At 60.2% G+C, this 16,925-nt stretch overlaps 2 protein-coding genes across 2 annotated transcripts in view; one reads left to right on the top strand and one right to left on the bottom strand.

Annotated features, from left to right (window-relative positions):
• Positions 1 to 3,014, top strand: part of MACROD1 (mono-ADP ribosylhydrolase 1) — a 155,008-nt gene extending 151,994 nt beyond the window's left edge. Inside the window, exons 5-11 of the mRNA XM_019954711.2 lie at positions 884 to 1,000; positions 1,679 to 1,800; positions 1,908 to 1,938; positions 2,081 to 2,154; positions 2,526 to 2,607; positions 2,698 to 2,726; positions 2,880 to 3,014. Of these exons, the coding sequence (XP_019810270.2) occupies positions 884 to 1,000; positions 1,679 to 1,800; positions 1,908 to 1,938; positions 2,081 to 2,154; positions 2,526 to 2,607; positions 2,698 to 2,702 (431 nt within the window). The 3' untranslated portion in view covers positions 2,703 to 2,726; positions 2,880 to 3,014. The remainder of the gene's footprint in view (positions 1 to 883; positions 1,001 to 1,678; positions 1,801 to 1,907; positions 1,939 to 2,080; positions 2,155 to 2,525; positions 2,608 to 2,697; positions 2,727 to 2,879) is intronic.
• Positions 3,015 to 3,880: 866 nt separating this feature from the next.
• OTUB1 (OTU deubiquitinase, ubiquitin aldehyde binding 1) lies at positions 3,881 to 11,329 on the bottom strand. The gene is made up of 7 exons (XM_019954712.2): positions 11,208 to 11,329; positions 9,346 to 9,407; positions 9,021 to 9,119; positions 4,917 to 5,035; positions 4,693 to 4,777; positions 4,386 to 4,580; positions 3,881 to 4,235 (listed from the first exon to the last, which is right to left on the bottom strand). The coding sequence occupies exons 1-7, from the start codon at positions 11,263 to 11,265 to the stop codon at positions 4,038 to 4,040; spliced, it is 816 nt and encodes a 271-aa protein (XP_019810271.1). The 5' UTR covers positions 11,266 to 11,329; the 3' UTR covers positions 3,881 to 4,037.
• Between the last annotated feature and the right edge of the window lie 5,596 nt (positions 11,330 to 16,925).

Raw genomic sequence — 16,925 nt, 5'->3', positions numbered from 1 at the left:
GCAATGCAGGAGACCCCGGTTGGATTCCTGGGTCGGGAAGATGCCCTGGAGAAGGGATAGGCTACCCACCCCGGTATTCTTGGACTTCCCTTGTGGCTCAGCTGGTGAAGAATCGCCCGCAATGAGGGAGACCTGGGTTCGATCCCTGGGTCGGGAAGATGCCCTGGAGAAGGGAAAGGCTACCCATCCCAGTGTTCTGGCCTGGACTGCATAGTCCATGGGGTCGCAAAGAGTCAGACACGACTGAGCGACTTTCACTTTCCAGTCTTCTTGCCTGGAGAATCCCATGGACAGAGGAGCCTGGCGGGCTACAGTCCATGGGGTCACAAGAGTCAGACATGTAAAGCGGGTCCGAGAGGGCCCCGCCTTCGGAGGTCGGCGTTCGGATCCCAGGCTCCTCCCGCGAAGGTGGCGACTGGCAGCGGGCCCCGCGGCCGGGAGGGCGGATTTTCCCCCTTGTCTGGCTCTGGCTGCGGATCCTGTCGCTCGGACCCGCCTCCCGAGTCCCGGCGCCGCCTCTGACCGGGGAGACCCCGGCCCCGCCTGCGCCCCTGCCGCGCGCCCAGGAAAGAGCAGGGCGGACGGGTCGCGCCCCCTGCCGGCAGGTCTGCGCCGGCTCCCGCCGCGGTCCGCTCTGGCCGCCGTCTACGCCTCAGTTTTCCCAGCTGTGAAACAAGTGTGGGACCGGGGGGTGCGGGAAGAGGGTGGAGGGGTGAGGGAGCGTCTGGAGGCCGCGGGAGAGTGAGCCCAGGGCCTCGGGGCCGGGTGAGTCCCGGCACAGCCCAGGGATTGGAGTCTTCTTTCCGTGGGCTTCGGCCTTCTCTGTAAAACGGACTCAGCGCGTAGCTGGGAGCTCCGCCACTCACTGCCCGGTTCCCTGCAGTGGACGGCTGCATCCACCGGGCCGCCGGACCGCTGCTCACCGACGAGTGCCGGACCCTGCAGAACTGCGAGACTGGCAAGGCCAAGATCACCTGTGGCTATCGGCTGCCGGCCAAGTGTGAGTCCCCGACACCCCCAGCCCGTGGGGCGCAGACAGGACGCCTTGCGTAATTAGTGTAACTCGGGATTAGGGGTGTACCCCCGACAGAATTGCTGGAGGCCTCCTCCGGGGGCACTTAAGTGCCAGGACCTGGCCCCTCCTCGCAGATCCCAGGAAGCAGGTGTGTGGAGGGCATGCGCAGAGGCTGGGAGCGGCAAGGACTAAGTGAGGGGAATAGCTAAGGAGGCAACAACCTCCAATTCTTTCAGCCGGGTCCAGACAGATGTGGGGTGGGGGGCCTGCGTAGGCTGGCCTATCTGTACAGGTGTGAATTATGGGTGGGGTCCCTACCCGGGGAAGATCAGAATTTGGGGAGGAGGGTGCTTGTTTCCTGTCCCTTCCAGGGCCCAGGGGCTTCCCTGGTGGCTCAGTTGGTAAAAAATGCGCCGGCAATGAGGGAGATCTGGGTTCGATCCCTGGGTTGGGAAGATCCCCTGGAGAAGGAAATGGCAACCCACCCCAGTCTTCTTGCCGGGAGAATCCCATGCACAGAGGAGCCTGGCGGGCTACAGTCCATGGGGTCACAGAGTCGGACACGACTTGGCGACTAAACCACCACCGGGGCCCAGGCCGGCAGGAGGGAAAGCCAAAGACCGCCAGGAGCTCTGACCGGTCTGACCTCACCCCCTCCCACAGATGTCATCCACACGGTGGGACCCATCGCCCACGGAGAGCCGAGTGCCAGCCAGGCTGCCGAGCTCCGCAGCTGCTACCTGAGCAGCCTCGACCTGCTGCTGGAGCACCGGCTCCGCTCGGCGGTGAGGGGCGGGGAGGCGGGAGGGGGCGGGGCGGGGGGCGGCCTAGCGGGAGGCGGAGCGAAGAGTGACGCTGTCCCCAGCCCCTTCTCACTACCCCTCATCCCTAGGCGTTCCCCTGCATATCCACTGGAGTGTTCGGTGAGTGGGGTCTATAAGAGGAAGGGCGCAGATGGGCGGTGCGCGGGCCGGGACGCCAGGAGGGGCCGGGAGTGGGCGGGGCAGGGCGGAGCGGCGAGGGGCGGAGCTCGAGACTCACTGGGGCCCACGGTCCCGTCCTCAGGGTACCCCAATGAGGCGGCGGCCGAGGTAGTGCTGACCGCTTTGCGCGAGTGGCTAGAGCAGCACAAAGACAAGGTGAGGCCTGGGTCCAGCCGAAGGGAGGGGACGGAGGTGGGCGGCGGGGCGCATGTGACCAGCCCCACCCGTCATCGCCAAGGAGTGTGCAGAGTGCCCGCTCGGGGCCCTGGGCTCGCGCTTGCTCTCTGCGTCCTCTTTTACTCAGGGCGTTTTCCTCCCCTGCGGCCAGGGCACAGGGCACTTCGAGAAAGGGATAGCGGGGCGCACACCACGCCACGAGCCCCTTCTGTAGCCCGAGCTCTAAACCCAGGTTGAAGAGTGCCCCAAGGACAGGGCAGGGGAAACCCCACAGCAGCGAGGGTGGTGGTTAAGGCCCAGGAGCCGGGGAGCCGGCCGCTTCCGCCCAGGCTCAACAGGCCCTGATGCAGGTGGACCGGCTGATCATCTGCGTGTTCCTGGAGAAGGACGAGAACATCTACCGAGAACGCCTCCCCCACTACTTCCCGGTCGGTAGGTGCCTCCTGCCCCCACCGCACCCCCGCCAGCCCCTGTCCCGCTCCGTCCACCCAGGACAGGCTCTCACTGTCCTCTGCCTTCCAGCGTGATGCTGCCCACCCTGACCAGGACTGGTAAGCAGGGCCTGGCCCTTTGTGTGGCTGCCCACTAACCTCATGCCCACTAACACCTGCTCACCCCCACGCAGGGAAGGAAGCCAGGGAGGCAGCCTGGGAGGCCGGGGCAGTCCACGGGCCACTGCTCTGACCTCTCGTCTTTGCCTGCAGACTCCCCTGGGCCTGCCGGACCACGCTCCCAGCTCTAAGTCTCCGAAGCCTGCAGTGGGGCCTGGCGGGGCCACCCTATCCTTCCCCTACACCCTCCGCCCCGTCAGGAGCCTAATAAAGACCACTACTGCTGCAGCTCCGACTGTCCCAGCTCTGCTGGTGAGGGAGGGAGCCCAGGTGTGGACAGCTGCTTTGGCATCAAGGGGAGGGCAAGAGCTCTCGGTGAGCCAGGCAAGGGGAGGCACGAGGTTGACAGCAGAGGTGGGCAGCAGCACGTCACATTTATTGAGGGCCTGCCCCCAAGAAGCTCACAGCCTGGGGGCTGAGACCCCACAGGTGCCGGGGAGGGGGCAGGGGTGAGAGACGAGGTGAAGGCAGAAAGGAAGGCAGTGCAGACACCGTGGCCCAAGCAGTGGGGGTGCAAAGCAGGCATGAGCAGGGGGCCGAGGGGAGCAGAGCGGGGAGAACGGCGGCCTGGAGAGCCCCACTCGACCTGAGGCTAGACCTGGGGACAGGGGACCACGCACAGGCTGGGGGACTGCCCCTCCCCCGCCTGGCTGGCACCAGCTGGGGTGCCCTGGGGCACCCCCACGCCTCCCTCTGCCCTGAGCCAGGATGCAGCATCATGCGGTCCCTCTCCACCCAGGACTCCACCACGCAGAGCCCTGATAGAGGGCAGGTGGCTGGGGCTCCGGCCAGGACAGCAGGGTGGGGGCAGGGCCCAGGAGGGAGCAGCTAGAAGCTTCGGTGCTCCTGGGTCCCCAGGGAAAGCCCTGGCCAGCTAAACAGGGAAGGCATGGTGGCCTGAAGGGAAGGAAGCAGAACCCCAATAACCAGGAAGGGTCCCCGAGAGGCCCAGACCCCTCAAAACTGCTCCTGGCGGGGAGGTTTGGGGGTGGACAGGTGAAAGGCTGAGAGAAACCCACCTGAGGGGAAGGGGGCAGCCAGACACAGAGCAGCCAGGTGGGCAGCAGCCGAGCAGGGACACGCACACACGCGGCTCACCACCAGCGTCCCCTTTAATAAAACACGGGAGGTCGTGTGACAGGGAAGGGGTTGGGGGAGTGAAGTATGACCATTTACAACCACAAGAAAACCTCTGTCCATGTCTAGCGCCTGGCAGAGGGGCGGGCGGGCAGCGTGGCAGGCCAGGCGGCCCTACTTGTAGAGGATGTCGTAGTGTCCGGGCCGGTAGAGCAGGTAGACCTTGGGCTCGGAGCCCTCGGGGAAGACGTGGGGGTTGGTGGTGCCGCCCTCGCCGCGGTCCATGTACTCCACCTGGATGGAGACGCTGAGCGCCTGGGCCAGCGCGATGATGTGGATGTGGTCGCTCTCCTTGCACATGGGCTCCACCTCCTGCGGCACAGGGAGGCTCAGGGGGCGCTCAGCGCCCCCCCGCCACCCGGGCCCCCCCCAGGGAAGGCTCCACCTCCTGTGGCACAGGGCGGCTCAGGGGGCGCTCAGGGGAAAAGGGGCCCACAGCCGAGGGGCAGGGAGGGGCAGCACCTGCTGGCAGAACTCCTTGACGGTGCGCCCGCCCTCGATGAAGTGCTCAAAGAACTTGCTCTCGCGCTGCAGATAGCCTGAGGTGAGCAGCCGCAGGTAGACCACCAGGTAGTCCGAGGTGCTCTGGTCGTTAAAGGAGGCCAGCAGGTCAGCCACGGGGGTCCGCTTCTCCACCTGCTCGATCAGGTCCATGAACTGCGCCCGAGGGGGACAGAGGGCGAGACAAGGGGGGAGACGGGTCACCCCTGTCACCGCCAGGCTACCAACCGCCACCCTGGCCGACCCCGCGTGGGGCAGCTGGCCTCACCGTGTTGTGGAAATCCTCAATTGTGAACTCAGTGAAGCCCTGGGACACCAGGTCCTCTTTGCTCTTGGCAGACACAGCCTTGAACCTGTGGACAGGCGGGAGACAGGGCGCCCCAGGCTCCTAGGCCGGCAGACCAGGCCCGGCAGGGCCCAGGCCATCACTGGGCCTCAGGGGGAACCGCACCCCCCAGCCACCAACGGAACCTCCCCGCCACGCCTCCTCACCGCTGCAATTCCTTGCTGTCGTCCAGCAACGCCTCCAAGTGGGAGAATCCGAAAGCGCGATAGAAACAGTTTCCATCAGGCCTGGTCTTGCGGATGTATGAGTACTTTTTGTGGAGGTCCTGCGGAGAGGCAGCCCCCACCCCACCCCGTGCTCATCAACATCTGGTGGAAAGAGGGCAGGCCCAGGAAATACCCCCAACAGAGGTCACACCACAACAGCCTCCTGCCGTCCTTGGCTGCTGACTCCGATAATGGGGGTCACTTAGCAAGCCGCTGCCGGGAGCCCCCGAGCCTCAGGAACATGAATTATAGACACATTGGTTACATCAGTCACCAAAGTGGTCAACAGCCGCTAGGCGTGCCATGCTGCTGGGCCTAAAGGTCTACTGTTTCATAAAACCAGGCAAGTGAATGGGTCCTTGACAGATGCAGCTTTTCCAGTGTATAGCCTTTCAAACCCTGAGAGCTCCAGGGCAAACAAGTTAGTGTACACGGCACAGTGCCGTGCTGGGGGCCCCCGTTGCACAGGCCTGGGGCGGGAAGCAGCCCCCTCACCTCTATCTAATCCCTGATGCAGTGCCGCGCTGGGGGCCCCCACTGCACAGGCCTGGGGCGGGAAGCAGCCCCCTCACCTCCATCTAATCCCTGCTCTGCCTGCTCCCAGGTACTGGTTCACTCTTTCCCAGTTTCCTCCCCAGCTCAATGGAGTTCCTCCTGTCTGTTCAATCTCTCCTCAGGAGTCGGGGGTCTGGCCCTTGGCACTGTCCGGCAACCAGGCCTCACTCCCCAGGCCTGAGCACCCTCTCCTTCTTCCTGACGCCTATTTCATGCCTTTTCCCCATATCTTAAGCCCCCAGCCAGTCATCCTCCCGATGACTGCTCCCTGAGGACTTCCACTAAGAAGCCGTCATCCCCATGGCACCCTGTCCCCTGCTTCCCAGGGCCTTGCTCTCCATCCCTGCAAAGTCCGAGGCTGCTCCCAGAGCCACGTTCCCTTGGACTCAGGACACGGTTCCTGAAGTCTGCCCTCCCCCGCCATCATCAGCTCCTCTTTCCCGACCAACTGGCCCCACTGCCTATAAACAAATGCTCTGCTCCCCACGAATTCCCTTGCAGCCACCTCCCCACCTCTCTGCTCTCCCACAGGGCAGCACTGCTCCTGAAGCTGCCTGTGCCACTGTCTCCGTTTCTTTTCTGCTGGGTACGCAAGCCCAGCCGGCTTCTACTCTAGCGAAGGTCACAGATGCCCTCCTAAGTCCGAAGGTCAAACCCACTCCCCCTAGACCGTTGCTGAGCAGCATCCCCCTGCACCCACAGGTGTGGTGCCTCGAACCCCCTTCTTCACTCCTCCCCTACCCTCTCCATGCCCTCCAACCTCAACGCTGCCCCTCCTCACTTACCCATGGAGGTCATGGCCGCCACCCAACCACACACCCTTCCTCAAGACCCGTGTGTCACTTGCCAGAAGATAGTCACGCCAGTGACCACCCACAGCCCCTGCTGCGTGAGCACAACCTGTTCAGGCCTGGGGCAGCCCTAGCGCTGGCTGTCTCCTGACCTCCTGGGATTTAAACGTAATTCTTCATCTGCCCACTTCTCCCCGCTCCACTCAACTGCCTGGGCTGCACAGCCTCTGAACCGCCCAGCCAACAGGCGGCTTCTGACCTCAGGGCCTTCCCTGCCTTGCCTCAGCTCCCCACCTTTTCGCCGCGGAGTCAAACCCTCCCAGCCAAGCAGACTCCGCCATCACTTCCCCCGCCACCCAGGGCAGACCCTGCCACTCTGCCCGCGTCAGTCTCTCCTCAGGCGGGCTGCGCCGCTGCCCCGTCCAACTCCATCTAGGGCCGGTTTCATCGCAAAAGCTTCCACACGGTCTCCCTGCCTGCACCTCACTCACTGCTCAGTCTCTCCCCACCGCGGCACCAGTGACCACAGACACCCAGTAAACACGCAGCTCCCTCCGAATCCCTTCTCGGCTCCAAGCCCTGTCTCCCATCCACTCTGCTCCCACCACGCTGGCCGCCTCCTGCTCCGCCCGGATGGCCACCCCGCCTTGCTCGCTGGCCTCTTTCAGTTCATCAGACACCACCCTAGGTAAACCTGCAAATCCCCACCCCCATCTCCTCGGGCAGCTTCACTCTTTGACTTTTGTCCACAGCACTCACCACCTCTGCCACACACGTGAGTTGCCTTAACGGCTGTCTTTCCACTCTGAACCGCCATGGTAACTTGGCAGCTGTAGTCATCACTATCTCTAGAGCCTAAAACTGCCTGGCCCCCAGGGTGTGCTCCTAAGTGTCAAAGTGGGACAAAATGCATACAAAGAGCCCAAATCCCTGCTGCGACCAGAACTGTTCTGAGCACTTACCCCGTGCCAGGCCCACTGTCCTTCCACGCGCACCCCCGGGGCCCACTTCACAGAGGAGCCACGGCACAGGAGCCCGGGCCCTGCTGTCTGCGCTTGGGCTCCTCCTAGGAGCTGACGCTTGAACATCTGCCGACTGACTCAGGGGAAGAACCTGAGAGGCGTGGCCTGTCCACTTTACTGGGGTGGCCCCGTGGGACAGGCAGGCCTTGTGCCCCGCCAGCCCACCACACGGAGAAGAGGAGGGACTCACCGCCTCCCAGGCACTGGGCTCCACACCTGACCACCGTCCTCTCCTGCAAGCCTCACGCCCACCCCACAAGACAGGCCTCTCCACGCAGAGCTGGCAGATCAACAGAGGCCCCAAGAAGGCCAGTGTTGCTGCCCAAGGTCACACAGGAGGAGGAAGCCAGGACTTCACATCAGGTCTGTCGGGCCCCAGAGCCCGGGCCTTCTTCTCTCCAGAGGCCTCCAGGGTAAACCGTGAGCACCCTGAGCAGGGGCAGAGGTGCCCACAGGCCACACGCAGCGGGCTCTGGCCTGCACATGTGCTGTCTGGCCCACTTTAAATGTCAATCAGCTGGCAACTGTCAGGAGTCTGGAGATTTTACAACAAAATCATTTCTGGCTGGTCTCGGAAGCACTAATGGAGTGACAGGCACGGATGCTCCCATTCACCCCATGAGGCTCCACCACCTGCTACTGGAGAGCCGGGCTGCGGTACCACTGTTCACCGCCTGACCTAGCCACCTCCAGTCACCTGGGTTACCTGCCTGGCCCCTCAAATGGCTAACCCCAAAGGCCAACCTTGCAGGTGGAAGAGTCTAAGCAGCTCTGATCTTTGGGGGAGAGGGGGGAGGAGTAGCATTTACTAAACCCTCAGGCTGTGCCCCGGAGAAGGCACTGGCACCCCACTCCAGTACTCTTGCCTGGAAAATCCCATGGGCGGAGGAGCCTGGTAGGCTGCAGTCCATGGGGTCACTAAGAGTCGAGCACCACTGAGCCACTTCACTTTCACTTTCATGCACTGGAGAAGGAAATGGCAACCCACTCCAGTGTTCCTGCCTGGAGAATCCCAGGGACAGCGGAGCCTGGTGGGCTGCTGTCTATGGGGTCGCACAGAGTCGGACACGACTGAAGCGACTTAGCAGCAGCAGCAGCAGGCTATGCCCAGGAGACACTGTATATACACACTCACTGTCACATTTCAGACCCCCAGCTCACAGAGAAGGAAGTGAGTGGTTAAGGGACTTACCTCAGTTTCTAAGGGAGGCACCAGGGCCTTACACGAAGATCCAGGGGCCCCTCTCCCCAGTGCTGCCTGCCTCTCCACGGAAGCAGGGGGCAAGACTGTGTCTCCGCCGGCACCCTCCCCCACTGGCCAGCCTCCGCCCGCCAGCACCCCCCCACCCCCCGTGAACACTGAGACCACAGGCTCCCCACAGCCGGCACCAGGCCCCCCAGGCATCATCTCCAGCAACCTCACAAGCACCCTTGCTTTCATCACCCTGATTTCACAGCTGAGGTCTCCACAGCTCTGAGACATCGAAGGAGCTGCTGAGGATACAGCTGCCATGTGGCAGCATCAGGATCTGAATCAAGGTCTTTTTGGTTCCAGACTCTGCCAACCTGTGAACCAGTGACCAGAGGGCTTCCCACCATCCGACCCTCTGAGGCCAGGCCCAGCCAAGCTCAGGTCTAAAGCGGCCAGGCTCCTGAGCCCTCGGCCAGGCTCCCACCTTGATCTTCTGTTGATAGATGTTGTCGTCCTCAGCATACTCTTTGTATAGGACAGAGAGCTCCAGCCGCTCCGAGACCAGTGGGTTCTGCACAGCAATCTGCGGGGTGGGGAAGCCATCACATTCTGACAGGCGAATGGAGTGACCCACACCTGTCAGCCCGAACATCTAGCTGAGAGTTGCCGGGCACAGGGGCCACACATCCCCCCATAAAGGCATCTAGTACCAGCTCAGCCTGGGGAGGGGGAGCTTCTGGAGGAGAGACAAACGGTAGGCCTCAGTCCAACCAATGTATCCCCAAAGGCCACTGGCCACAGCCACTCACCTCTTGCTGAATTCGGTCCTGCTGAGCCATGATGGCTTCATCATAAGCAAGACAGTTAACACCTGGAAGAAGGAAAGCCAAGGAGTACAAGTGGGCCCTGGCTCTCCGCACTCCAGGAAGCCGGGCCGAGGACAAGAACGGGCCAGGAGAGCAGACATGCAATCTGGAAGCATGCGTCATGCCCTGCTCCACCCCAACTGTGGGATCTTGGCAAAGTCCTTCCACTTCCCGGGCACGAGTTTTCTCATCTTTAAAGGGAGGAGGCCAGGGACTTCCCTGGAGGTCCAGTGGCTAAGGCTCCGAGCTCCCAATCCAAGGGGCCTGGGTTTAATCCCTGGTCTGGGAACTAGATCCCACATGCCATATCTGAGACCCGGCACAGCCAAGTAAGTATAAATAAATGGTGAAAAATAAAGTAAGCAGGCCAAGGTGACCGCCCCCCAGGGTACACTCTTCCAGCTTGAACAAGCCCTCTCCCCCTGCTCTGTAACATCACTTCCCAGCAGCCCGGAAGGCCCCTGAGCCAGGTCTCTTGAGGAAAGACAGATGAGGAAGCAGAGTATCTTCGGCTAGATGAGAGCTTTACTTTACTCAATCACACCATTCCTCCGCCTGCCATCCTGGGTATTCTTAATGGTGCCCATTTTACAAAGAAGAAAAATGCAGACAGGTGAAATCATCTGCCCCAAGTCACGAAGAGGGAGACCTGTGGTCAAACCCAGGTTTGTCTAAATTGCAAAGCCTGGGCTCTTCGCCACAATAACTCCTCTGGCACCTTACTGCACAGGCTCATGGTCAGCTGTGAACAGAGACAGATACCACCACCTTCCCCCCTTCACTGTGATGCTGTGAGGAGGTGGTATCTTAAGAGGTGTAGTTCAATACACATCACTGAGTTGGGCGGGTCCACCCTGTGGGCCCCATGCCAAGCAGCCACTGGTGAGGAGCCAGGAGACCTGAATCCTGGCTCTGGTTCTTTCTTAACTTACATGATCCTAAACAAGTCCCTTGGGGGGCGGGGGGCGGGTCTAGGTCCCCCAAAGCTCAGTTTTTTAGAAGGGGAGCTGTGTGCTGAATGACTTTTAAGGCCAATCCTTTTGATCTTGAGCAGCCCAGGGCCTCAGCTGGGCCTCCACCCACCCCCTACACTACACTGCAACTGGGCCATCCCTCCCAACCCTAGTGACCTCCTCAGTCCCCAGTTTCTAACTCAGGGGTGAAAAGAGGGTGGGTAGTTTTGAGAGGTCCAACTCTTCAGGGGTCTAAGGAAACTATGCCGAGACAGGAAGCAAGGGGCTGCGAGGCTAGGAGAGGGGGCTCTACCGGAAACGAAGGGCGCTGCCCTCAGGGGCACACACCTGCGGCCGCTCACAACCTCGGGCCGCCCGCAGCATCCCCAGCGGCCCGCCCAGTCCTTTGTGTTCCGCAGCCCGGCGTAATTCGACGCCCTCCCGGGCTCGGGCCGCTCTGGAGGAGGCGGACTAGACGGGGCCGAACTAGGCCCGGGCCTGAGTGCCAGGTCCGGGGCGGGAGAGCCGGGGACCCGGGAGCCGGACGCCTGGCGGGGAGGGGGCTGAGCCGGGGGGTCGAGGGGCGGAGCGGCCTAGGCCACGCCCCAGGAGCGCGCGACAGGGAAGAGTCGCGGGCTGGAGCCCGCCCCGCTTTCTCTCCCGCCGCCCGCCCGGCCAGGGGTCGCGGCGGCGGCTCCTTCCATTGTGAGGGGGAGGGGAGGCGGCGGAGGCGGGGGAAGGGGCCCTCCGCTCACTTCGCCGTCAGCCGCCCCAGCCCTGGTTTTCTCGGGAACCGGCCATCCGGCATCGCCCCCGCTAGCCCAGGCCGGGCGGCTCTCCCCTGGTCGGTACCTTCGGAGTCGCTGCCAAGCGGCTCCTGCTTCTGCTGCTGAGGTTCCTCCGCCGCCATCTTTAAACAGCGCCGCACTGCCGACCGCTTCCGGGTTACTAGTTGGCCTCCCCCCGGAAGACAGCGCCTCCTCGAGGCCCCTCCTTGGTAACGCCCCTAGCAACGGGATCCCCTCGGGCGTAGTCACCCGAGGGGCTCGCAGTCGCGTTCGGCAGCGGCCGAAGCCGGGGCAAGTGAAGGCGGTCCCCGTCCGCCCTCCTCCCGCACACTTGCTCGGCTCCATCTTCCCAGGCTCCCAATGTGCCGGTTGGTGATAAGAGCTTCCTGGGGCCACTTGAGTTTTCTTTTCATTAGAGTTTGAAACGCGGATTGTATTATTGAGATAAGCAGGAAAATGAAATTCAAATCACGGAAGACAATTCCCGCTGCGGGCTCCAGAATTCAAGACAGGTCAATGCAATGAGGGTCACCTAGCCGAGGAGACCGGGAATTCTGCTAATATCCGAGCTCTGGGAATTCACCGCCCCCCTCCACCGAGCCTCGGTTCCGAGCGGACTCTGGTGTCCTGCTTCTGACCTAGAGACCATGTTCCTTAGGGTCGACCTAACTTTGGACTCCCTGCCCTTGTGGTTATGAGAAAATCAGGATTTTTTAAGATAAAAGTTAAACCAATGAAAACCAGATTAGTGGTTCCCAAGGGTTGAGTAGGGGGCAGGAGGGAAGTGGATGTGGTTATAAAAATGAAACAGGAGCATCCTTGTGGAGATAGAAGTGTTCTTTATCTTGAATATATATGGAGATCCTGGAATATGCTGTACTGTAGCTTCAAACGCAAGATGTTACCAGTGGGGGGAAGTGGGTAAAGGATACACAGGATCTTTTTGTGTAATCTGTTAAAATCACCTGTGAATTATCTAAAAACTTAAAAAGTGTCAAGGCCTTGGATGCTGAAGATGCAGTTATTTAGAGAAGTCACCTTCAGGGGTACTTGTTTTTTGCCTTTCACTATGGAGGGCCTTTTCCGTGATATGACAGTGGTCTCTTAGCACTTGAGGAGGCCGTGTCTGAGCCCCAGTCAGATCCCTCCGTTCATGATAATACAGGTGCAGAATAGGATGAATATATTCATGAGCTACATCCAGTCCTGGGGCAGGGACAGTTGGTGCCTGGGCTCACCACACTGCCCACAGTGGCGCTCTCACAGCAACGCTACACATGCCAAGTCTGTGCCCCAGCAACATTGCAAATTACTATTTCCTAGGTCACCAATCCTTGTGTTTGCTTCCAGATTCAAGGAAGCAAAGGGGCTACCCATTTGGATCCCATTCCTACCAAACTGGGCTTCTCAGGTGACACTAGAGGGAAAGAACCCGCCTGAAATGCAGGAGATGCAGGAGGTGCAGGTCGATCCCTGGGTCGGGAAGATCCTCTGGAGGAGGAAATAGCAACCCACTCCAGTATCCTTGCCTGGAGAATCCCATGGACAGAGGAGCCTGGCAGGCTATCTATCGCCCATAGAGTCACAGTCAGGCGTGACTAAAGCCACTTAGCACACACACACCCAGTGCACCAAATGTTCATTCCTTTCCCCAATTTTGCCAATGTGATCTGGAGCTGCCAGTTAGCCCTTCAGTCAGTAGCTTGTGCATGCCATGTTCAGATGTGCCCGACTCTGCGACCCTGTGGACTGCATCCCGCCAGGCTCCTCTGTCCATGAGATTCTAAAGACTAGGATACCGGAGAGGGTTGCCATTTTCTCCTCCAGGGGATCTTTCTGACTCAGGGATCAAGCACGGGTCTCCTGCGTCTTCTCCACTGGCAGGTGAATTCTTTGCTGCTGAGCAACCTGGGAAGCCCTCAGCACTGGTATTACCAAATGAGGAGCAGTTGATGACAAAAGCATTTTTATTTTGGCTTTACAAAATCTTGAAAATAGCTGTAAGACAACTCCACCTTTACCCCCACTCCTTACTTTGACTAGGGAGTCAGGGGGGTGGGGAGCATACAAAGCGGAGCTGGATTGGGATTCATGTGGGGACAGAGAATACAGTTGCTCTGGAGGGTGAGAAGGAATCCCGTTTGCCGTCCAGTGCTGGACTGCGGCCATGCTGCCAACGCCAAGTAAATGTCTCCCTCAACACAAGGGTCTGGGGCTCAGAGAACGGATCTGCACCCTCAGTGTATGCAGGGTGTGGAGTTGAGGGGCTCTCCTGCCTGCTGCCCACCCTCCCCCTCTTGTCAGGCAGCGGGGAGCTTTGGCTCTTAATCCAGTCCCAGGATGGTCAACTTTTGCCCTGCTCTTTTCCATGTCAATTTGGTGAGAACTATTCTCTTACCCTCATTCCATCTCTCCTGCTACTTTTTACCATTTTTGGGTTTTCTCTATCCTGAAGCATCTAAAACCCAATAGCATATTTGCCAGGAATCACCAGCTCCAGACATTCACCTTTGCCTTCTAATTTACAAACCCAGAAATGAATGGTCGCACACTGCTGGTCCCGCCTGCGGAGGCCTATCATGGAACCCAGGCAGCACTGCTGCTCGGGTTCAGGCTGCTGCTGGGAGGTCACAAAGGTGAAGGGCAGCAGCCTAGGACTTTATGTTCCATAGACCCGACTGGGCATAGATGCCTCTTCACAGGCTCGGGATGCGTCCAGACAAGGCATCCATGACCATAGCATTCTCTCCGCTGGAGGGAGAAGAGACCCCATGCGGAACCCAGGACTCTGTGACCTCAGCCACAGACGAAGAGTTTTAGGACAGTACAGAGGCCCTAGAGAGCCACGGGGCTTCCAGGCCCGCCCAGCTTCTCAGGGAAGGGGGCCAGGCAAGAGGCCATGGCACAGGCCGTGGGAAAGCCGAAATCCTCAGAGGGATCGTGGGTGGGAGAAAGCCTCAAGGTGGGCGGAAGATGAGGCCCCGGCGATCTTTTCCAAGACAGGCTTAGGGGTCAGGCAGCTGCCCGGGTGGGAAGAGTAGTGGCATGCCCAGCCCAGAAATGGACCTCTGGAGATGCCACTGCAGGGATGTACAACCGTCCACAGGCAGCCGGCTCCAAAGTTATGGTCTAGCGAGGCTTTGACGGTGCAGCCAGGCTGATGAGGCTGAGCGGGAGCTGCCGGGGAAGTTACTTGTCTGCAGGGTTCACACCACCTAAGGCAGAAAGTGAGCAGAGGCAGAGGCTGTGTAGAGAGAAGCCCCCACCCTCTGACTTGCACCACCCATCTGACTCACCACCCGTGCTTGTTCGGACACCTGCCTCCTGCAGATGTCTCACACTGAGATTCACCTCAAGTCTGCAGAGGATCCAGCCACACAGGACCAGAAGGATGCATGGCTCCTTACTGTGGTTAACTAGTCACCAGTTAGTGGTTTAGAACAACGCAAATGTTTAGTTCTGCAGTGTGAGAGGTCAGAGGTCTGGTATGGGTTTCATCAGATGAAATCAAGGTTATCTGTAGGCTGTGCTCCCGTCCAGGGGTTCTGAGGGAGAGTCTGCTTCCCACTCACGCAGGCTGTTAGCTGCCTTGCAGCTTGGGTCTGAGGTCCTGTGTCCCTGCTGGCTGTAAACGGAGAACTCTTCTCAGCTTCTAGAGGCCACTGTGTTCCTTGGAACACAGCCCACCTTCTCCATCTTCAAAGCCCCAGGGCAGGCAGAGTCCGCAGGGGCATCTCTGCCTGTTCACCTGAAGGACCCGTGTGACTACACTCAGCCTACGGGGTAATCTCCCAGTTCGGCATGCCTGATTTTCATCACACTTTTGCCAGGACGGTAACATAGTCACAAGGGTGCAGAGATTAGGGCATGGACATTTGGGGAAGGACACTTTCCTTCCTGCCACATCACCACCTTCACTTCAGTCATGAAAACTGACACCCAGAGAGGCTTGACTTGGTCGAGGTCAAGTGGTAAATGGCCAAGCCAGGCCTCAAACCCAGGCCTCCTGACTCCCGGTCCACTATGCTTGACGTTATATTCTCTGCCATGACTGCAACCTTCCCTCCACACGCCCGCACCTGCTGCGTGCACACCAGGACATAGACACCCACCCTCCAGACTCAGGATCCGACAGAGATCTACAGACAGACGCAGAAGACGCTGTTTGGGGGCACAGGGAACCTTGCTCTCGCTACACAGACTGGTCCCTGGGCCTCTGACTTGGTTAGCGGTGAGAGGGACACGAACGGTGACCAGATTTAAGGCCCAGGGGCTACACTGAGGACGAGGGGAAGATGGGGTCTGAGCACGACAGCTCATGTCTTAAGCCCCCCATCCACCCCCAAGTCCATGACCCTCCCACTCGGCTCACTGCTGTGCCCAGCAGGTGCAGGAGCACAAGAGCGGCAAGGGCTGCTGGGCTTCCTAAGGGCTTTCTCAGACCAGGCTCCTGAAGATCTGGCCTGTAACCACTGGCTGCCCTTCAGTCCGAGGAGTGGTTCAAGATGCACAGCTTTGGGCCTTAGCCCTCCCGGGCCACGGGGACCATTGTGTCCCCTGGGGATCCAGCGGCACAAAAATGAGGGACACCGAAATCAAACCCTCGGCAGGGCAGTGGAGCACCACAGAAAGCCAAGGCAGCTGAGTGTCAGACTCCCAGCCTAACCTCCCCACGGCAACCAGGCGCCACTGGGCACCACGCCCGAAGGCCAGGGAAGTCTAAGGGACGGTGAGCAGGGTCTCCCTGCAGCTCCTGTCAACGTAGATCAGGAAACGAGCCCGGAGAAGGGGCTGCTGAGATGCGTGTTCTGACACCCAGGGCCTAAAGCACCCACAGCCCCTCCACTTTCACCTGGCATCTCTGCCCACCATCCAGCAGCTCCACAGGGGACACTGAGCCTGTGTCTGCTCAGAAATCATTCATGTCACCCCAGCAAAGAGAAGAACTACAGGGGTGGATCCAGCGGGTCACAGCCTTCCTTTCAGAGACTGGCAGGCAGAGTTCCAGCTCAGTGGAGCACGCTTCACATACCTGTCCCAGCTAAGGAGATGCCCCCAGGAAGAATCATGGAGGAAGGACCCTGGGAATGGATGGAGGAGCAGCAAATTCTCCAAGTCAAAGAGGAGAGGTACACGGAGGCAGGCAGGGAGAACGAGGAAACCGGTCAGTGCATAAGCGTTTATGGATATGGGGCTAAAGGGGCCCAGGGTGACCTAAGGACGCAATATACTGTGACCTGGCCCAGCGGCACCAGGAGGGCAACGAGCACCTGGGAACGGCCGGGGCCCAGGGACAGAGGACAGGGCCGGCTAGCACCACCGAGAAGGGGCTTCCAGCCACAGAGCTGGCCCCACTGGGAGAGACACTGAGACAGCCTCGGGCTGGGCACAACCAAGGGAGCTAGAGGGGGAGCAAGAAAGGCTGCCCGACCACAAAGGAAAGCACGCAACGGAAGCACCTCTCTCAGGTATCAAGGAGCAAGGCTGAGCACACGTGACCTACCAGAACGCAGGGGGCCAGCAGAGCTGTGCAGCCGGCCAGGCCCTCTTCTCCACACCCCACCCGACACCATCCTCAACTCAAGGACGGAGGCAGGAGCCCAGGCTGAAGGCATGGTGAGTTTCTGAAGCGGGGTTTATTACTAATTTTATTATTTTTTGGCCACACCATGCAGCTTGTGGATCTTAGTTCCCCAATGAGGGATCGAACCCCCAACCCCACCCGCTATGAAAGCGCAGCGTCCTAACCACTGGACCACCAGGGAGGGGATTCCCCTTGAAG

Source organism: Bos indicus, chromosome 29 (assembly GCF_029378745.1).
Source record: "Bos indicus isolate NIAB-ARS_2022 breed Sahiwal x Tharparkar chromosome 29, NIAB-ARS_B.indTharparkar_mat_pri_1.0, whole genome shotgun sequence".
Classification (NCBI taxonomy): Eukaryota; Metazoa; Chordata; class Mammalia; order Artiodactyla; family Bovidae; genus Bos; species Bos indicus.
This window is presented reverse-complemented; position numbering and strand designations above follow the sequence as displayed.